Genomic DNA, 23024 nt, shown 5'->3' with positions numbered 1-23024 from the left:
TCCCTGAGCCGAGTAGTTCTGGATCATAAACTCCATCTCCTCACATTTGCATATTCTCTCCAGAGCCACAAAGTCTGCACTTGCCTCGGCTGTCTCCTCAGCTGATAGGATAGACCAGACCACCACATATAAAAAGGCTATGTCAATCGCAGGAACACTGCAATTAAGTAACGTAACCACACCTGTTGTTTAAGTCTCCTGAATTTATGCAGCTTGTTGTTGTGCGGTGCATTATCTTGACAATCTCCGTGGGCTTTAATTATTGGAACACTTAAAGTGTGTTGTAGAGTTCATCAGTGCTCTGTAACACTCAACACACTGCTGCCAAGAAAGAAACGAGTGGGTGGGCGGGGGGCAATTAGAGTGTAGAGTAGCTTCCACTCAACTCTCGTCCCAGAGGAATTCTGTCCTCACATTTTGGTTCCAGTCAATAATTCAGCCACTGAATTTAACCATTTGTCATCATGTCAAACTCCCTGTTGCCACTATGACTGGCTTTTAGAGGAGCTGCAAAAAAGGGCTGTCAATGTGGAACGGTCCATCCACGTCTGCTTATAACCAAAGAAACCACAGAATTTCATGGCTACAATTTTGCTGAGCAATAGATCACTTAGTTAAAGTGACAATACTGAAGCTGCTTTTTCAACATGTCCTTCAAACTAAACTTCCTTTTAAAATATCATCTACACTCGACCCCTACATATGACTCTTACAAAAATGATTCATATTACAGTTTGTGCTCTGAGAGGGCTGTAGTAATGATTTGATTAGGCTTGGGTACAAAATCATCAAGGGCTGCATTACAGAAATTTCCAACCTTAAAGACTTGCGGGCAGACACCTTAGGAAGCATTTTTGGAACTGTTTTTGACGTTCAGTTGCACATCTCACTCAGATATGCTTCCATTTCATCAAATGAATCAATCCACACTGATTCTACGAGGTGCTGAATGACCCTGGTCTCACGGGAGACCCCCTGAGTTTTTTATGCTTCGAGTCTATTTTTGCTGCGGTTAGTGCACATGCAGCTTTTCAATCAAATAAATCTCCCGCTGTTTTGAACTCATTAACCGTAACTACATTGATTGATCACATTGTATGTTTCACTAACCTAACAGGCAGATTCTCCACACTCACCAGGTGGGCGGGGGAAACAAAATCAATGAATCAAGAGGTTACATGCAAACTCTTGTGATTTCCTCCCATGGAGCTGACACAAAACTATTCTGGTTCAGTAACTTTCTGCGGTGACTCAGCCTGGTGAAGGCAGGTTAGCCAGCCGCTGTTCACTCTTTCAGGAGCTGCTGCTGACAGACGCAGGATGCTGTTTACAGAAGACGGATTCAGTGTGGATTGGATGGCTGAACGCTGGCACGGCGCTAACGTCCCGCTCCCTGTGTGGATTCCAAGTTAAGTCAAGATAGGATGAGTCCAACATGGTCCCAATTTGAGTCCCAATTTGGTATTACAGAGGCAACTCCTAACTTACTTATTTTATCTAAGGTTTGAGTATCCTAACCACTCAATCCAACACCACTTTTATTATTATAATCTCACCAGGCTAAACAACTTTGTTACCATTGGTTTCTCCCGCTCAAACACACTGATAGATTGAAAATTCTTGAATCCTTAATTTTGAATTCCTGAATCGTTGGGTCTCTCTCTTAATTAAAGAGTTTGGTCTTGACCTGCTCTTAATGGAAAGCGTCTTGAGATAACTCTGTTATGAATTGGCACTATATAAATAAAGATTGAATGATTGATTGAAAAAATTTGGCAAAAACAACATATTCAGCCTACATGTGAAATAAATATAAATTATTATTAATCCCCTATCCTTTATTTTCCCTTGACAATGCAGGTCAAAATACTGTGAAGCCGTGGTGTGATGCTATTTCACTGAAGAATTTCATATTTACTCATGTACAGTCCGCAGGATGGATAAAGGTGATAAGGTTAAAGTTAGGAAGTGAGATAGTGAGGAAGGCCCTGAAATAACTGCGGCTCTTCACAGGTTAAGGAAAGACTGTGGTCATGTATTAAAAAAAGAAAAAGAAAAAAAGAAAAAAACAGAATCAGAAAAATAATAGTGGTCTCCTGTATTTGTGGTACTACGAACCTCATAACTCACATGTAAAGGTACAAGTAAAGAGGTCGTTTTAGGCATTTGAGCAAACAACAATCTATTTTTTCTAGTAGTTTCTGCCTTTTCCAGATGAAGGAAGTCGGTGCAATAACGGATGCTTTGTTGTTTATCAAAGTCGACAAATGCTTTTAATTTTTACATGAAAGACCTAAAAAAAACAAACCCAAATCAAAAATTGATAAATTTCAAATCAAATGTATCTTAAAAAGTAATAAATCAACAGTGTTTTCATGCACAAGGAGCTATTTTGCTGCTAATCATGAGCCACTTGCAGGAAATCAAAAAAATCTGCTCATTAAATGAATGACTTGGATATTTTTAGTCTGTAACATGTTGTTATGAATAAATTACCCTATTCCAGTGTGGCTACAGAGTGAGTATGTTCAGTCAAACCCTTTCCTCTTGAACTCATATAAAAGCATGAGAGCATTGTTGAGAGCACAGAGCGTCGCTGTCGTAAAGGTCACATCAGTTCAACACAAACACAATCTACAATTCCATCATCAACTGCCATTTATTAGTATCAAACCACTGCTACAAAATTACATCAAACATGATGAAAATGGACTTGCATACGTGCTATACACAATGTAAGCTGTAAAGTAATTAAAGTACATGGATTTTCTTATTTCTGGACAAATATCAATATATATTATATATATTATATATAGATATATCAATGCCACTTAAAGCCATATATATCATTCCAGTGATCTAGAGCCTATAAATGTACAACTATATCCCTGGTGGCTAAAGGACCCTCATACACATTTGAGTAAACATTTCCATTCCACTTCTTCTCATCACATTATTTTTCAGCATGATGATTTGAAGACTTAAACAAACCAGACAAAAGAGAAATTAAACTCAATATCAAAAAGAAAAAAAAAAAAAAATTGTAACAAGAATGTTCCCATCAACATTATAACACTCATTCTTGTTTTTTTGTAAAAAGGAAAAAAATGGTATGTAAATATATTCAGTTTTCAGAAACAAACAGAAGAAATGCTGCACCTCGTACCTTGAACTCTACTAGAGGCCACTCCATTTAAACCAACACAACACTGAAGACACGTATGATGAACTGGTGCTACGGGGAACTGATTTGCTGTGTGATTCAGCGAATATAAAACAATGTGTAATCGGCCTTTTGAGGCATGAAAACAAATAAAATAGGATTACATTTTCTGTCAGTCAAATTATGACATTTTCTCTATGGCAACCCTGCTCAATCCTTCATGAAAACTGACAATTGCCTGGGAGCTTCACGTGAAAACACTTTGCAGTGTGTGATTCAGTCATTGGCGTCATGGAGAGACCTGGCTTAGATAGCTTGCTTTAAAACCCAGGCATTATCTCAGGCTCTGCATCATTGCCTGGCAACTTATTTTCCAGTTCAGTGGAAATAATGAGGGACAGGTTGACAAATAGTTGATGCAACCTCTTTTTAAAATAGCACGTTCCCTCCAACATTGGCAGCTGCCATGCCATCAGAGCGAGTTCAAAGAAAATGGAGTCACACCAGTCAGAAATTACTCAGTTTTTGTACCAATTGTAATGTATGAGAGAAAAGAAAGAGGCCTATTTCGATAAAACTGAATTTTTCTTTTTCCATTAGCCCAGAGACTGGTTATACAGAGAAAAAGTTTTTTTTTTTCTTCTCTTTCTGCCTGCGTTTGACAGGAGGAATAGCTTTTGCCTGCTGTGCAACAAACATGTACCAAACTGAATGCTAGCACTCAAGAAACAGAGGTTTTTTTGATACTGACAACTCAGTATGCCGCTCAGGGACGTGGACGGTGACTGCAGGAGCCCAGGCAGCAGCTCCAGTGTGTTGTATGACACAATCTCCCAGTTAAAACTGACAAAGGCACAGGAAGGGTTTCATTAACCGCAGGGTCATGAGGAATCCCTCTCTCACAACTCCTCCACACTCCTCTCAGTTCATGCTGGCCACAGGCGCCTTTGTGAAGAGCCTAACAACACTTTGACACTATGCTAATCAGTTCCATAACCTACAGTATATGCTGCCCTAATTTTGCTGCAGGATAATGCTCTTTTACATATATTCATTTGCAGAATAAAAACTGCAAACGTCCAGTATTGAGTGGTCAAATCACAATACAGTGTACAGCATTATGTGCTGGAAACATGCGCAGACAGGTTGAACATTTGGATTAGTTGCAGTACAAAAATACCCCTTGTCAGTATTTATTCATGTTTGTCTTTTAAGACCGTAAATGCCACTTCGCAATACGTTGCCTCACCTCCCGACAAAAGCTTTTATTGGCAACACCGTATCACAGTTTGTCATCATGTTTCTTACGCTGACAACCAGAATCACTCATCATATGCAAAACAATTCTTTCTGTTCATTTGAACTCACTTTTTCATTTTCTTTTTACTGCAGCAGGAACATTTAGATAGTGTCAATCAGTATGTCAATTGCAGAAAAAGATGAATACCTTTCAAATGTGTCCTTGCCCATGATAAAGAAGTAAAAATAAACAGCAAGGATACTCTGTTTATACAGTTTCATCTGACAATATCCAGGATGAAGATGATTTGAACCCTGCCTCTGTTTCCCTGGACGATAAATAGATGAATACACATGACCACATTAAACTCTGAATTAATCACAATTATTTTAATTATGAGTTTTCTTTGCTACCTGGGGGTTACATGTGTCAGCATAACTTAATTATGTTTCATGAGACTACTTGTCTTAATACAAACGTGTAATTATATGATACCTGTCACCTATGGGGAGTGCTGTAGTTTGCTTCAGTGTTGAGATATTAAATGTGTGGTTGATGTAGTGGGCTGCTCTTAGGAAAGCATTTCATATTTTTCACTGCTAAAATACTGCGTACGGGAACGTTAGCTTGTTGTGGCATCAATGCCCTACATAAGGGTTTATCATGATTGATGAAATACTTTAAAGGCACAGTCAGTACAGTACTTCTCCCCCTTCGAGACTCAGTTTAAACAGTTGTTGTTTCATAATGTAACAAATCCAAACTTGTAATAAGTTCACTCAAACAGAACAGTGTGATTCTGATACATTGGGGTGAGAGGAGGAGGAGGATGAGGAGGAGGAGGAGGAGGAGGATGCTTTGAAATGGGCAATTTAAAAATTCAGAGTGGTGATGGTGGGGCCGTAATAATACGCGCTAGCATGAATATTTTAAATCCCCTTATCTTATATTTAAAAGTGAGGAGATTTTTTTTTTCCTCCACTGTCAGCCAGGAGCGCGAGGTGAGGCAGTGATCTCGGCAGGTGGGAGGTATGGCCTCTTTTCAGCTTGTACATCAACGTGACTTTTTCAACTGAACTTTTACGAGGTGGGTCACACCACCGCGGATGTTTGAGTCAAGAGTGTATTGGGGTCAGAGGATACTCGAAAGCCTTGCGCTGTTGGGAAAAAGTGTATGATAAAAGCATTATGGGACAGAATGGGAGTGATTTATGTTGGTAAACATCTCCAGATCACATATACTGAGCAATACACTCCAGTCAATGATGATGATGCAGTGCAAACGGTGGTTAATCCTATGTACTGTGGCATCTGGCCATCTGGGCTCAGGAGGATTTATACCATGTTTGAGGGCAGAGGGAACGGGATCAAATATGCATGATATGGCACAATTAAGATGACTCAATAAGTCAAGTTACAGTGTGCGAACAGAGTTCAAACCCAGTGGTGTTTGAATCAGGCCTGGCCAGTAGGGATTGATTGGGGGGGGGGGGCAGTAATGCTTTTGTAGAGGGGTCGATGAACTAAACTGTGACGGATGTACATCTGATACTAAACATTATTTTAGACATATACTTGTCCCTTTGTTTCACCACGGTTTAACTGTGCCACTGTCTCAATCAGTGTTTTCATCACTTCATTCAATTTCAAAGAGCACAATTCATCTGTATCCAGAAAACCAGATTAATGTCATGCATCTTAATCAGCTTATGTCTGAGAATTTAACTAAAGTTATCAATTACCGTCTAAACTGGTCAACGTTAGCTAACGTTAGCTAACTTTACAGACTGACAGAAGAAGTAGCTGCTCAGTCCTGAATTTTCATAGATTTTGATTGTAGGGATCTAAATAATAATGTGTGATATTCTTAAAAGTATAACTTCAATATCAGGTAACTTTAGCTGCTGATCAGTAACTGACTAGAAAACGTAGTGTGCAGTCAGCCAACGTAAGCTGGTCTTTTTGAACTGCATAAAGTCATACAAATTTGGGTTTTTCCTCTCCAACAAACCATCTGTGGCTGAGCGAATAAGCACCAGTTTGCGATGTACGTTTAGCCAACAGTTCATTTTTACTAACTAACTCACAAAATAAATGTTGATACAGATACAGATGAAAGTTTTATGAGGGTGCAGGAAGAATATAATGACGTAGTATTTTAAGTTTTAAGGAGGACATTGCTGTAGTGGTGCCCTTTGGCTCAAACCCTGTACCAATGATAATCACAACCCCTTTGAGTGCTCATGAACTCAGATATGGGTTAATATTGTAACATGAAGACTTTTATTGCAAATAATAGTGATTCGATAAAAGGGACTTGTTAATACCATTATTCAAAATAATAAACATCCAGTACATTTCATATGGAATACTAGCATGGTCTTAACTGCTTCGACAAGCAACCAACATAACTCCAGACTGTCACCAATGTGCCACAATAATCATTATGAATCTGAGTAGCAGTTGTTTTAGTCTATCAGCAAAGTTGATTCAGATAAGTCACAAACAAACATAGCCTGGTGGTCTGCAGGAGGTATGTATCTTTAGACCAGGTTTAAGAACCAAAGGCTTGGAAAAAACTGGTTCCATTCATAAAAAGTATGAATATCTGTAAAATGGCCACCTCAAAAACACAGGTTAACTTTGACATGCAGCACAACCATACTCTCTGCACATCGTCAAACACGCAAGTGTGTGAAAACTATGACTACACACTGGCTCTAAAGATCAAAAGGTATCCTATTTTCTCCAAATATACACACATTGATTCTGTTCTATAATACTGTTATATTGGTTCACACCCTCTCTGTTTCAAAAAGTAGGTAATTTGATTGCAAACATTGTTCTTTTTAATGTACTCGTCTGACAAAAAATCAACAACAGTTATGGCATCTAAATGAACCCGACAACATTATAAACTATGCCATACTGTGCCTCATTCAAATAAATGTCACATATCCAGTTTTACATGTTTCAAATCTATTTTTTATACATTGTTTTCATAAAGGAAGAGAATAAATATACTTCTGACCCATTTTCATTATACCTTAACATTTAAACAAGATCATATGGTGCAGTATTTTCATAATTTGTAAAACAAGCTGATAACAATTTCAGTACAAACAATAAAAGAAAAAAAGACTTTAGCAGACCTTAAAACAACCCATCACAAAATGTAAAAGTAATAACAGTGTTTGTGCTTTAAGTCTTTTCACTGCGATGGCTATTTCTCTATAGGTTTGCAGTTACAAGTTCATGTGAAAATACTGTGTGAACTCGGGCACCGTTTGTCCCTCGATCACGGGGCAAAATATAACTCAATCCAAATCCAAAGAAGACCTGCAAACATGTTAACCTGCACGACTAATACTGCATTTTTATCAGATGCGACTGGCTTATTTGAAAATACCTGCGAGTCATTAGTTGAGAAATTTATTTTTTACTTAATATAATGCCTAATTTGAAAGATAAATCAACTATTGGTCAATGAACATTCAATCATCAGTAATATGTCAAACAAATGAGTTGTATCTTATTGAGAGCTTCTGGAAGTGTCCTTCTAAAGGAGGTTCATTGAATGTCTATGGACTATTAAGGCATTACAGTACAGTATCTCTGTTTACACCATGGATTGAAGATACTAGAGGATGAATATGTCGTGAGTCTTGTCAAAAAGTAAACCCTTACAATAATGTTGTTTTTGAGCCTTGATATGTGCCATTTCAGTGAACAAAAAGCCACATTTTCTCCTATTGCACGGCCTCATTGCTTAATTTATTCTCAACGCTGCTGGTTCACTGGCCCTGTGGACACTGATCAGCTGTTTGAATAAAATGGACACTCATCTTGGAAGAGCTGTTAGCACCTTAGGCCATGTTTGTAGTCATGAGCATATTCATGAGCTTTATTTTGTGTTCTGTTGCTCACAATCACCATGAGAAGGACTCAGGTTGGAGTCATAGCAGGTTTCATTACTGTACTTTTGTTGTACCTAACCACATATGATGGCGTATATGGCCGCAAACTTAAGTTACATGGCCTTTGGCTCTCTGGATTTAACGGGTACAATGAAGAAGATATATTTACCGTAAAAGAGACTGTATTATACTTAAGTATTGAATTATCTGTTAAGATAAACAGAGGAAGTAAATACTGTGCTGCAGAATGCTGCTGTCCCACAATCCATTATCTAAGTACCATGCCAAAAGTTGAAGCCAAAAACTTCAAGCGACCTACAGTGCACAGCTGTGGGCTTGCAGCCAGTAGATGATCAGTAAGTACACAGCAAATTCAGAGACAAATCTCTCTGCTCAGACGCCCACTGGAGGTGGCATGTTTCAAAGAACTGTGTCTTTAAGAGAGAAGCTTAAAACAGTTGAACATGGGCTCCGCTTGTTCTTCCCCACTGCAGCAGTTTGTTGCAACATTCACCTATTTTTGACCCATTAAAAAAAAAAAAAAAGTATGGAGTATATACTGTAGTATTTATATTTTAAAGAGAATGTAAACATAGGGCAGCGATGTTCCTCCCTTCATACTGTACAAAGTCATGAACTGTGTTAATGTTCTTGGTCGAATGAGAAAAGCTGGTCCCACTTTAAAACAAAAGCCTACACTATATTAAAATATAAAGATACAATACAGTATACTTTGCTACTTTGACGTCTGCCTGGTCAAATCTGCTTGGCAGGCATAGTAACTGAAGGACCCATTTCAGAATACAACAAAGCACACCTTCAACACTGTTCACCCATCTATTGAGTAATCATGACAATACAGGTCCTGAAAAAGCCCTGCCTTTTTTGTTCTTTTGTTTTTTTTTTTTGTCTTTTTTCTGTATTTTTTAAGCACACTCCATAATCAGAATTTGTATTGTTAGGAATCTAAATGTCTTTCCTTTGTTCAACAACCCATAATACATTCAATACAACATTGGTATGGTAATTCTGTGTACTGAGTGACTTGGCACAATTGTGTCTTTTTAGCCATGTACAAAAACGGATGAAAATCTCAATTTTGCGCCATTGCCTCCCGGAGAAAGAGGCCTGAAAGTAACTCATTTTGCGAAGTTTTGGGGCTTTTGATATGAGCGGAGGTGGAGTGGGGCTGGGAGTGAGCACTGATTCACAAGGTGGTCAATCAATCGGAAAAGAAAAGTGGAAATAATAATAATAGTAATAATAATAATAAAAAACATCATAGTATTTACATGACAGAAATTTCACCAAAAAAGCAAAGAAAAAAAAAAATTCCCCACACAAAGTAACGCTGATTATTTTCCCCCTCGCAGCTTTTCAACAAACTGTACCAGATTGGATTCCAGCCATCAGCAATGTCAAAAAGGATTCATAAATGCTCTCGACAGTCATTGTGTCTGGGCTGGCCTCTGCTAGTACACGCTGATGAAGGAGGAGAGAGCCAGGACCAGGTATCGGCAGGCCAGTGGGACGTACGCGCTTCCTGTGCTCCCATAGGGTGCAGTGTTGGGCGCTGTGGGCAGGAAACAAGAGACACTCTGATTAGTTGTGATTGCACTTTCACTCGGCAGCACCCACCATTTGAAAGCCCGCAGTCAGCTTGGCATGATGCTTCCAAATGAGACTGTAAAAACTCCAATTACAGCGCCACTGCTGCTGTTGTGAGTTGGTAGGAACTCATTCTTCAGAACACTGCTGCTACTTTATGTTTTGAAGTGGTGGAGCAGGTTCTCGGATCCTTTACTGAAATAAAAGTACCAACACCTCAATGTAAAACTGCACCATCACATAAAAGTACAGCATTTCATATGATATATTATCATATATCACAGACATAGATTGTTAATGTATCAAAGCATAAGAAGCATACTACTGTTGTAGCCGGTTAAGGTGGAGCTAGTTTTAGAAATGAGACTGGTCACTTTTTAGTACATTTAAAAACAACACACCAAAGTGCTTCACATGTTGATGACAAATACAGCCAGATAAAAATGCAAAATAATCATAGACTCAAATAATTATGGACAACTTGTTGTGAATATATTAGTTGGGGGGGTAGAAAAACAACATTTTGCAACATTAATTTACTTTTTTTTTTTTAATTACATAATATACTCTGATAATCACAGGTGATTTTTACCTAAAGGGTCATCAAACAGTTATTTAAATGAAACAATGGGAGAAATTTAGGGGGTGAAGTTAGTCTTTGACGGAACTGCTAACAACTCAAAGACATCTGAAAATACAATTTTTTTCGTAGTGAGTCACGAGCCAAAAAGGCTGGGAAGTGCTAGATACATTTTTAACAATGCATTGTATTTTATATATTTTTTTTTTCCAAACGTGGAATGTTAAAGGACATCACATCACTGCACTTGTGGTTAACCTGAACAGAGGTCTAATTGCCTCGGCAATTGAAAACACCTGTGTGGGTGTGCAGGGCCTTTAATCTGAACTATAGTAACAGCATGAAACTACAACTGCAAAATCAAATGGAGTAACAAGCACAGCACCTCCCTCTGAAATGAAGTGGAGCAGAAGTATAAAGTAGCAATAAAGGGAAACACTATGACTAAAGTAAAGGTACCTAAAAATTGTACCCTCCGCCACAGATTTTGAAATATTCTAAAATACTTTTTTACCATCTCATCATTTTCTACTTTGGTGTCAAAACTCTTGTTCGCCCTTTCCCCTCTTCCATATTAGTGCTACAAAAAAAAGCCATCAGTGGAGAGAGGAGAATAGATGAGGGCAACACAAGGTCTTTTCTTCACATCCGAATCTAAGGCTTTGTTTTGTGCTGTTTGTGTTTCTCTGACCAGCAGACAGCCACAGTAATATGAACAGGTCTCTCTGGAGAGCTGCGTCAGGCGGGCAGAGAGGGCAGCCTTTCATATGGAGGGGCTACTCTGCCTCCTCAACACAGACACACTCTTTTAGCTTGTAGCTCAATAAAGCACACCTCACAGGTTACAAAACATGCTCTCCCTCAGCACACACACACACACACACACACACACACACACACACACACACACACACACACACACACACACACACACACACACACACACACACACACACACACACACACACACACACATACCTGCATGGCAGTGCAAACAGGCTCTGCTGTACCAGGGGAAATCATGTGGTGCACAGCCCATATCAGCAGGGTGCCTCTATTTACACGGCCATGTAATTAGTTCACATTGTAACTCCTATGATGTGGACCTCATGTTGTACAAACACACAGAGCAAAGTGAAGAACTGCACAACCGCACACAAACGCTGTACACAAGGATGCAACGATGAACATATAAAGTTCTTTTCTCCGTGCACATTTCTGAAGTAGGATCGACTCGTACTTGCACAAGGATTGTTATCCCACTGTGCTGTTTTTATTGCGGACCGTGTATTTATTCAATGGGAACCCGTGCTGGCTGTCATTAGAGTGGCATATGGCTGTTGGTGTGTTAAAATAAATACAATGGTGCGGAGATTGATCTTTTCTACCAACATAATAGCTTGTTGGTGACAGTTTTCACAGGAGATGCTAGGGAGAGAGAAAAAAAGAAGACACACGTCCCATTATCACCTGACACAGCACTGCTTTTACTTTATATTTTCAGGCATTATTTGTCCGCACTGAAGTTGTTTACCTATTAGAATGGAAACTACAGCTCTGCTGACGGACAGAAAAGGAGAAAAAAAAGGGGGAGAAGTAGTTGAAAGAGAAACACAAATGGGTGTAAATTTTGATGATGTGTGTATTAGATGAGTGGCTGGTCTCTGTGAACAGCAGCGGTCTCCCTCTTTCTCTTTTTCTCTGCCTTTCTATCTTTGTTTTCCGTTTCTACCTCGTTCTCTCTCTTTGTATCCCTCCTCTCTCCCTTTCTCTCGCTCTCCCTCTCTCTCTCTCTCCTCCTATCCAAAGTACAGGATAATGACACAGTTTTCCTGGGCTGTGAGAGCGAGCCGAGAAATGGTAACCATAGCAACAGCTCCTGTCCTGCTCAGCCGGCCCACTGTTGCCGGAGCCTGAGTGTGCTGCATTGTGCTAGCCACGCTAGCACAATCATTTGGGGGTGGGTGTGTGTGTGTGTGTGTGTGTGTGTGTGTGTGTGTGTGTGTGTGTGCTTATGGTGGTGGGTGGGGAATAGGCAGATGTCACTATTTCCCTTCAGTTTCTCATCAGATCAGTGTCAGTGTAGTTTCTAGCTTAGTAAACACTGCAGTAATTACATTAATATCTTGTACACAACTACTTTTCATGCAGCAGTTCAGGGAGCTCACAAGGTAATTACTGGATCTCTGCTATGACTAATGTTGACTGGGCTGCAGAGTGTAACAATACTTCAGGAGGAGAAGTGTTAAGTGAGGTTGGAGGATAGTCAGTGTTACTGGGTTCTTGCCTCCTCACAGTGTTTGATTTTGGGCTTGTTTAATATCTCCCTGTGCCACTGCGAAAAGCAGGGGCCTCCATTGTTTTGACTGTGTGGGTTGTAACTTGCCATTTTAATTAACTCCCCAACCAGGAACTGCATGCAACACCATTACTCTGCTTATTAACATGAAGGGAATAGAGGGGGAAAGAGGCAGAGACAGACAGAAAGCGAGAGCAAAAGAAAGATAGATACGGGGGAGAAGAAGGGGGAATCAAAGGGAGAGAGAGCTGGGAAAAAAAGACAGTGATTGAAAGGGGTGCGAGAGCGAGGCTGCAGCAGCAGCAGACAGGAGAGAGAGGAAGGGGAGGGGGGGGTTTGACTGAGCTTTACCTCTTTGGGGTTTGAATTTAATTGCCATGTACATCAGCACCAAGCTACAATGAAGTACCAGAATCCCAGACAATATATCATAGAGAAACCAACAGTGTCAAGACGCGCAAACGCTGGCAAGACAAGCAGCGCTCCAAAGAAGGAGTGGAGGAGATAAGTGGAGATGAAAGCGATACGCTTCAATTACTGTTTTGCAACTGAATTGAAATGAAAAACTAGAGCCTCCCCAGTTTTAGCCAGAGTCATATGAAAATAACAATCCCTCGTGCTCTCCTCTCATTCTGGACTGGAGCCATGAGCTTTAAATAGTGTGCTCTCATCCTTCTTCCCTCCTCCTTTCCTCCCAAATCTCCATCGACAGCAGTTTTGTCACCCACATATCATATGCACAACAAATGCTAAAGCCCTGAACCTCAGTCACTATTGGCACAGATAATGAATCATACTGAAATATGAAACAGACACTCCATGCAGGGTTTTTGTTGAGTATCATCTCGAGTGTTATGCACTGCACTGTAATTCACTGGAACATCATCATTCATTAAGTAATAGCATGAGCTCCTTCCTCTTTTCAGCCCTTTAACCATCACACACGCTGGCTTTTTAAGGGTTGTGAAAACCTGTGCTCCATTCAGAAATCCTCAATCCCGTGTTTGCTCGCCTTAGCTTTCACACGTGTTCCACAATGCATATGTGAAAATGCAAGAAGCAAGAAGAACAGAGAAAAAAACATTCCTGTGTTTTTGTGTTGGATTAAGTCTCCAATTCATTCATTTGTCGTGTAGCGGATGAGTTGGTCGTATCCTCCAAGCAGGCTGTCACGAGCGGCGCACAGACGGCAGCCAGCCAGGCAGCATCCCAATACCCCTGAGGACACTGCTTCAGAGATGGGCTCTTCTGAGAAGGGGGTGGGGGAGGGGTTCAGTGTCCTTGACCATCAATCAGTGGCCTCTGGTCCTCCCCCCACAGCTCCCCTGAGAGAGCCCACATGAGACACTCCTGAGCCAGAACTGATCCTGTACACACCATGCTGTAAATCGGTCTAAATCCCTCTACATGCAAGGTTCACAGCAACCACCAAGGGTGTCTTTAACACAGTACAACACACACTAAAAGTATTTTTTCAGGGCACTGCGCTAGTGTCAGTAGCTGTCTAAATGGAATATCATGCAACGCTCATGACATTTGATGAGGGAATGCCGTGCCTTCAGAGATGTGCTGCGCTTCATTGTCTTTTAAGTGCTTGCACACCGAGTGTGTGCAAACACTTTATAGAAGGCGATCAAGACATTTTCCATGCTTTACCTCACTTCAATCCACTGACAGTGAAATACACTCATCCCCTCCATCATTCATCTCGCACCCTCTTGCCTGTAGCAACCTGCCATATTGAGTTGGTGCACAATTGACTTGCCGACCCATCAGCTCATTCATCCAGTTCTCTGTCTCGATTCCTCCTGTTCTTGTAAATGTTCGTCATGATTGACCAGATATGATGTTCAAAACTCATCACCTTCGTCTCCCGCTATGATCATCTCACACTTCTGCTCCACAGAGCCTTCATTCACGCGGACCTTCGAGCTCATTAGCCCCACCAATCATTTGCATTAGTGCTAGTAATGAAAAGCCTCCATTAATAAGATGGCCTTCAGAGATCATTTACCCTCCTCCGCCTCCCAGTGCTGCCATATCCTCACCCCACCCCTCCTCTCTACCTTCCCTGCTTCCACATCCTGGTACCTGCCGGTTATCAATGCCCTGCAGAATGCTTTTTGGGGCTGGAGCCCGGGCTCTAATAGCTCCTCTCACCATCAGTATCTAACTGGAGAGTGAATGAGCGAGAGAGACGGGTCACCTGATAGCTTACTGAGTGAGCTGGGGGCTCTCGATTGCAGGCAGGCTTTGGCCTTCAGCTTGACTTAATCAACGCCTCAGTGGGGTATCTGGACACATAAGAGAGCTCTCGGCACAGTGTGAGCTGAAGGGAGGAATCCCGACAGAGAAGACATTTCCGCCGTTCTCCACACAGACACTGCTCCTTTTCATTATTGATCGGCTTTTCACTTTTACTGTCTCCTCCTCCTCACACAGAGTGTATGTGTTTTCCTTTTATTTGAAATGAATGGTGGATTTACGAGTCTGGCATTCCAGAGAATCCAAAATTCAGAGTGACCTACACGTATGTTTATTGCACCTATCAATTCAAGGACATGCTTTATGCAGGAAATCAATGAGCTTGCAAATGAAGTACTTTATATGCATGCCTGATGGATAAATCTCCATTTTTAAAATGTTTTATGAATTTTCCCTTGTTGGCTGTTTTTTTTTTTTTTTGTTTTTTTTCCCCTAAATTTAGAGGGTAAATCCACATCAGCACATTCTGGGACTAAACAAAAAAAGGCTAAATGTACAGTATGGATTGATACTTTAAGCAAAGGTTTTTAATCACAGCATTTCCAAAAGCGTAATTACTCCATGACTTTGGCTGCTCCCGCTAAATCTGTTTAATGTTAGAGGCTTAATAAAATGCACAGGGACGCAAACAAATGGCGTCAGCATGTATCAAGTTCATGCAGCCCCACTTTTCCTTTCTCCCCCTCTCTCTTCCTCTTACTGTCTCTATAATAATCTCCCTCTCATATTTGGGTCTCTCACTCCCACTATCTCTAATAATTCCCCATGCCCCCTGTCTCTCCCTCACTTTTTAATGCTTATCAGAGTTTTATTTCTGTGCGAGTCTTGCTGCAGGCTGAAGGATTTCGCTGAGTCAGCCACTGCTTAGCTACTGCGCCCCCGTGATGACAGCGACAATATGGCCAGTTATGAGGAATGTTGACGACAAACTGGTGCTACTTGCATCTCCATGAGCTGCTTCATCAATACCGTCCGATAACATCTGATCTCCAACCAGGAGGCAACCCTCTCTTCCTGCCCTCTGCGTTATGCCCATCTCCTTTGCCTGTAGCCTCCTAAAATAGCAATTCCCTGCTGTTATGTATGTAGGATTATGATAAGGCAGCTCTCTTTTATCAATTTCCATTATGGTACTGATAACACAGAAGGCCTGAATGTGGAGGGTTAAGTGCATTTTCTTCTTGATGGATATAAGATAACTTTATCACTGCAGACTGCCTGGTTATCACAGTTCACCTGGGGCTAGTTGAACCTGACTGGAATTTGCTCACGCGGAGCATCCCTGCACAAGCACACAAGCTGCAGCTAGAATTTGCTCAGATGATCATACTGTATGCAGAGCAATCCATATTTTTTGTTCATGTTTACCTACCCTGAGCTGTTAATTGATTTCTCTCAGATCAATTCGTTGGTTTACAGAAATTGTTGGACCAAAAAGGGCCAAATCAATTGCCAAGTGATTAGCATGTGCAGTGGATTATTTCTAGCTGAGGCGCTGCATAAGACTTCAGTCTGCGCGGAGAAGAGACACAATTCAATGGAGGCACACGCCATATGTTTACGTTAATTATTGCTAGCTCAAAGTCTGCTTTAGATAGTGTACGCCCATAGGCTGTGTGAGTGTCACACATGAAATATTCCTTTATTACACCAAGACAGAACCTGAGGCAGTGAATGCACTCCAGTCTCTACTCCCCACCTTGTTGCTGACTGCCTGCGGGAGGTTCAGATAAAAGCTATAGTGTCCTGAAGTGAGCACCATTGATTCAAAGGGGTATTTTATACAGCAGTTTGAGACAGCACAAGATGCTGCCTCTGTCACTATCTGGTCTGTGTGTGTGTGTGTGTGTGTGTGTGTGAATACTGTTCTTTCTAATTCACACACTGATGGATTTGTTAAGTAGTTAATGTTTCAATGTCTCAGAACTGGATATAAACATTCGCAACCTTCCACCATCTACTTCCACAATGTCTGCTGCAGCTTCATGGACAACAAAGCAGAAAATAGTGTGCCAATGCTACATAAATGACCACCTTGACACATGTAGCTTTGGGAGTTTGCAGGCTGGAATGAGAATGGATCCTTTTTCATACTGAGACTAGAAAACTAATTGTGGTGCTGTTAATTAATTCTTAATAGACTCCGTCTGCCATCCTGGAGATGGGCTGCACTAAAAAGTTTAAAGCCACTGTCACTGATGTCAGATGCAGTTAATCTGGAAAGTGTATTTAAGGCAAAAATCGAGAGTGAACTTGATGTCTGTCACATTGATGCTCTTCGTCTGTGGGCTCACTGCAGATGAGAGGAATAAAACACAAAGGATCCAGCTGACTGAAGTTCAGATTAGAGTGAAGGAATGTAACATAAATGCTTGGGCAGTGGAGAGGATGAAGTTTTTTGAATTAAAAAACAGTCCTTGAATTTACGTGAAACATGTTTAAAATAGAATTTTAAATTGTTACGGTTATTATTACCATTATTTAGAAACAGTGAGATCCTACACTGATTTTAACAATTTAATCTCCAGAACTGTTGTTACTGGTAGTTTTATGTATAACAATCTTTTAAACTTTAGAAGATTATCACATGTTTTATACCTAAAATATTATTCCATGATGTATCTTGTGATAATGGCTTTCAGATAACACTCACGGATGCCTGAAACTGAACCAAGCAAACAAAAGGATTAAGCCAAAACGTCTTTAACTGTCATATAAATGTAGTGGAGTAGAAGTATTCAGTAGCATAAAATGGAAATTAAAACATGGAAAACTATAAATACCTAAAAGCTATACCTAACTAACTTACTTCCCACCACTGTGTACCCTTCTAAACTGGGACTATGCTTACCTGCATCGGTTTGGCATCAGAAACTCAAAACACTTTAAGTGTAGGCAGTTCAAGGTGGCTTGATGCACCACAAAATGCTGCCAAATAAAAACAATGGGTGCATTTGAAAGTTAAGTGTGACGCACATCTACTTTGAGTGTGTTCCAGGCTTCCACAGCATTTGGACGTGCTAAGTTGTGTGCAATCTGATCAATAACAATAACTGTGGTACGACTGGGTGTCATGGCCATATGAATAAAAAGCAGACAACATCACCTCACACTGAAACGTGTCAGATCCTACATAAAACCCTTAACTCTTATCTGCCTCTCCACATATACCCCCTCCACCCCAAATCCACTTTAGCCTCTTCATTGTAGGCTTATCCTCTCTGACACACTGACAATCGATATGCAACTTTCATGGTTGCATAAATACCAGAACTGATGATGGTGACACATGCTCTTTCCCTTTGATGTGTGACTACTTGGTGACTGCAGCTCCCAAGTATGTGAGTACCACTCTCTCTGCCTTTGTGTTCGTGTTTTTCACATGAGGTCAAACATTATTGACTGGAATCACTGAGGGGAATAAGTCTGCGTTTACCGACAAATTGGACTGGTGGATTGACCCCTGGTTCAACTCTGCTGGGTACGAGGAGCAGTAAATATCAATACATTTGGTAAAACACACACATCTCCCTTTGAAAACAGAGCAGATGGATTCACATCTACATACAGTATTCATCATCAAGTTGACTCACTGGTCTTGTGACAGTGAATGTGAGCACGGGAAATGTCAGTTCAGTTATATTGTATTCATACCATTAAAGGCAATTATAGCTGAATGTAAAGGGTCACTAAGTAGCAATACAGATGGGCCTAATGCCATCTGTCTAGAAAATAATGATCAAAGTTCTGCCAGCAATTTAAAAAAAAAGTGCTATTTTATTGGTTAATAAGACCCAGAATCCAATTACTGAGATCCTCTATCAAATTTGTCCTGTATAATGTGTGAGAAAAAGAGTGAAGGCAAAAAAAAAAAAAAAAACCCACTAGACTGATTTAATTCAACAGAACAACATTGATCAAGATCTTGGATGTTTCGATCTAACAGAGATCTTTGTCAGGCATTGTCATTTAATGCCTTACGAAGATGGACAAGATTAATAGAATCTGCACTCATAAGTTGACTCGTAATGTTGAAACACTATTTGCAAGTAGGTTATCTTATCCAAGCAATGCATCCACCATACAGAAAAAAAACTTCCACAAAAGCTAAAAATATGATGTCAAAACAAACCTAACCGCAGACTTGCCCACTGCGAGGGATCAACCACGGGTTACATAAGGTAACAAATAACAATCGATTTCAACACACTCTCCTTGTGTGATTCATGACAGCTGACTCGCTTCAAAGCATCAGTGTCCAGCTATATACAGACAGTAAGTGGATGACTTTTCACCTTGAAAACAGAATTAGTCAGTCTGGAGTCCAGCATACAGCATCTCCATAAGTCTTCATACATCATTTCCCTCTATTATAACATGTCCTGATATAAAGGATACTGCTAGTGATATTGTATGTTACTGTCACTCTCAGCAAAGTCCATGAACTGATCAAAACCAACAACCTGCTGGTCCGTCTCTCATTCCTGTGGCACTCAGCCCCAAGCCCACTGGTTCCAATCAAAGATGTAAGTATATAAAAACACAAATATATGGTTTCACTTTCTAAAAAAAATATTTCCTGAAACAGCTGGGAACTGTAGTGTTTAGTAAATGTTACTCACAAAGGACTTGATACATTTGGTGCATTAGTGAGTATTTATATCATATCTACACTTCTTCCGAAAGATATAATCTGAGAGAAGTGTTTTATGGAGGCGTGTTTGTTGTTTAATTCATTCGGTGAATATGGAAATAAGACCACCAAAGTAAATTCTTGGGGGGGTTTATCAATCCACTTTTGTCTGGTTCAGACTAAATCAAGACTTGGCTTGATATGGAACAAAGAAATGGGGTTGTTAGTCATCTCAAAACCCATATCAATCAGTCAAATGTCAACAAACAAAGCAAATTACAGACTAATAAAATCTAATTCAGGGACAGACATAAAAGAGCAAGGCAAATGAGCAGTCATGAAAGTAGGGAATATAACCCTCTGACACTGATATGTGCTAGGACTGCTCACTGCTCTGGTGAACGGTACTCCTTTCCAGTCATTTTTTGCTGTTTCATGTTGGGATGAAGCTCTGTGGCTAGAAGCCCATAGGGAGCCACCCACCATCACTAAGATCTCCCCGTGCTAGATGGCATTAGGAATAACAAATGTGAAGCAAAATGGTCTAATCCGCTCGTCTCCTTTCAAATGTGCTCAGACAAAAGCGCCTGGGATTCTTCACTGCTAATTAACAGCGTCAATGGTGACAGGACTCTGGCTTGTGAGTAGCTCAGCCCATTGATTGTTTCAAACACGTTACAGTAATTCAGCAGGAAGGGGGGGCTTAGATAGAAAAAGGGGCGTTTATCACTTCAGAGGCCAATTCAGCCTTGGTGTATTGAGTCCCGAGATTATTTTGCCAAAGGCATCTTAGCATGTTCATTGACCTTTCTCCATCATTAGTGAATGTAAAGAAGGTGGATCCTTGTCAAAAGCCTTGAAATAACTCATCAGCTGCACGGCCATGGGAATACTAAAGGGTTAATGGTTTCAGTTTGGGGCCTTCGAGGCTTTACCCTTAAGCACTTGCATTTCAATTCCTCCACTGCATGAGAAGAACTGCGGAGGGGAGCAGGGAACTGAGATAGCAGTGAGCCGTGCAGGATGCATAAAAGTGTTTGTGTGTGCGCATGAGTGTGTGAATGAAGAAGTGTATCATTAACTGACAGCAGAAACCCCCCAGCCATCAACCACTAATGCACACATCCATACACACACCACCAACACTAAATGGGAACATACTCCGCGTGTGAGTGCTTATACAGTATGTGTGTTGGCATGGGTGTGTGCGAGCCTGTTCTGCACTCTTTATTAGCCTCTAGGGGGGTGCAACACACACAGGGACACCACTCCAATTTGCAGCCTTTAGTATTAGCGGAGGAGCGGCCACTCTTGAGCAATGCCAAAGACGGCAAACAGCTCAGAAATCGAGCCAACAGAACTAACCTTATTTAACGGCCAGACATCCAAGCCATTTCCCCAAAGAGAATGCCATTTCTGAATGTCATGACCTTTTCTAACCGCGTTTAAAAACCTCCAAGGTCTTCAAGGTGTGGTTTGTCAATAAAAAGATTTTGAAGACTCGTGGTAAACAGAGAGAGAGGCGATGCATATGCTCAGCTTTTAATGGGTGGTTCATTGTAGATACTGTCATCTGTTCTTGGGCTGATTGAGAGGTTTTTCCTGAGGCCCGTGACAGTGATTGAAGCGGTGTGTTTGTGTGTATAAGTGTGGGTGTAAGATGTATAAGTGTGGGTGTAAGATGAACTTTAGTGAAAGTCCACACAATTTTAATAGCATGAATGCAGGAGAAATAAAACGAGAAAATGTGCTTTAGGGGTACCTGTGTCAGCTTGATTTAGTGTGTATTTGTGCATAGACCGGAGAGCGTGCCATTTAGTGGGTGATGGGCACAGTGGACTGATTTAAGGGTAAGGGGAAATTGTCGTGAAGAGCAGCTCTCTCTGTTCAGGCGTCTCAGAGATAATTGTCTGCCAGAGTAAAACAACACTGTGCAGCAGCACTGCTGCACTGAGCACAGAGTTCATCCTGAGAGGGCGGAGAGGCGACACTGAAGACATCAAACTTGACAAAAGAAGTAAAGAAGGAATTAAAGAAAAGACAAGGGTGGTGGTACTGGTTGGGTGGTGGTGTCTGGGGTGTGATCTGAGAAAACGGTGGAGTAACAATCTTTGCTGTGCCATAAAGACAGCTCATATAGACCCATATATTCAATAACACAATGTTTTTGAGGGTGAAACAAATGTAGGAAGTATCCAGTATTCATTTAAAATATCTCTCTGTGCACAGAGATAGGAAAGCGTGGAAAACCCTATTTAAGAATAGCACTAGTGATCCCTCCTATCACGTTTCCTCCTGTGTGACACCAAATGCGGTTCAAGTTGTGCTGTTTGTGTCTGGGCTGTTGTGATTAAGACCAGATTGAATTCTGTTTCAGCCAAACCTGGTTGAAATACAACTACACTAAGTAGTCAAAACAGTCACATCTCCGATGACTGACATTTTCATTCAAGCAGGAGTTCAAGTTTAATTGATGGAGTGTGCTGGGAACACAGCAACAGACCTGTCAAGCCCAAAAGACCATTTCTCAGGCTTTTTTCATAGTGAACCCTGCATGCTGCAATTCAGGGCACGTCACTGAGCTCACTGGGCTCTGTTTGACACATTTTCTTATTACATTTGTTTATATGCATTGCCTTTACGCATATAATAACTGATCCCAATTACATTTGGTTGGACAGGTCACACTTAACACTTGAAGTTCACTTATATAGCATTTATATGCAGTCTAGAAACACACTGTACATTTTCCAATGAAGAAATCTTTCATTTTATCACCATTTTACAACTATATTTTATTATATTGTGTTTCAGTATTTGTTGATATATAAGCCTCCACTCATGGGTGCCCACAAGAATGAATTGCGGTTGATGACAAATGCATTAATTAATGCTCATATCCGCTCACAGCTACATTATTATTGTATTATTACTGTGTTATGAACCCTTTAAAATGTACTGCTTACAAATGTGTATGAACTTAAAGTAAACTGTTGCCATTGTATGGTTTGATGGATAAATTGTATTTATCGCCAAGGTGGGCAATATGGAGAAGATTATCTATCACAATGTAATTTTATGTCACTATTGTTATTCATTGCAATACATTTTATGGAAATTCCTTCACGAAACTGATCGTGGATTAAATAACCAGATAGTTTACTAGTCAGTTTAATCAATCCAGGTACAATTTTGCATAATCCTATATTGCAAATAACTGCACAATGGTCCAATGCAATTCGAGAATACCCTCTGTATAAATGGTATAGTAAGATGATTGACACTGACGAATACTGTCGTACCATCACATCACCCTCCC

General features: G+C 40.5%; 1 protein-coding gene across 2 annotated transcripts in view; it reads right to left on the bottom strand.

Moving 5' to 3' along the window:
* Window positions 1-9583: 9583 nt before the first annotated feature.
* Window positions 9584-23024, bottom strand: part of negr1 (neuronal growth regulator 1) — a 126913-nt gene continuing 113472 nt past the window's right edge. For both annotated transcript variants that reach the window (XM_070832129.1, XM_070832130.1), the window contains one exon: window positions 9584-9893. In XM_070832129.1, the coding sequence (XP_070688230.1) occupies window positions 9793-9893 (101 nt within the window). In that variant the 3' untranslated portion in view covers window positions 9584-9792. The remainder of the gene's footprint in view (window positions 9894-23024) is intronic.

This window comes from Pempheris klunzingeri, chromosome 6 (assembly GCF_042242105.1).
Source record: "Pempheris klunzingeri isolate RE-2024b chromosome 6, fPemKlu1.hap1, whole genome shotgun sequence".
Taxonomy (NCBI): domain Eukaryota; kingdom Metazoa; phylum Chordata; class Actinopteri; order Acropomatiformes; family Pempheridae; genus Pempheris; species Pempheris klunzingeri.
This window is presented reverse-complemented; position numbering and strand designations above follow the sequence as displayed.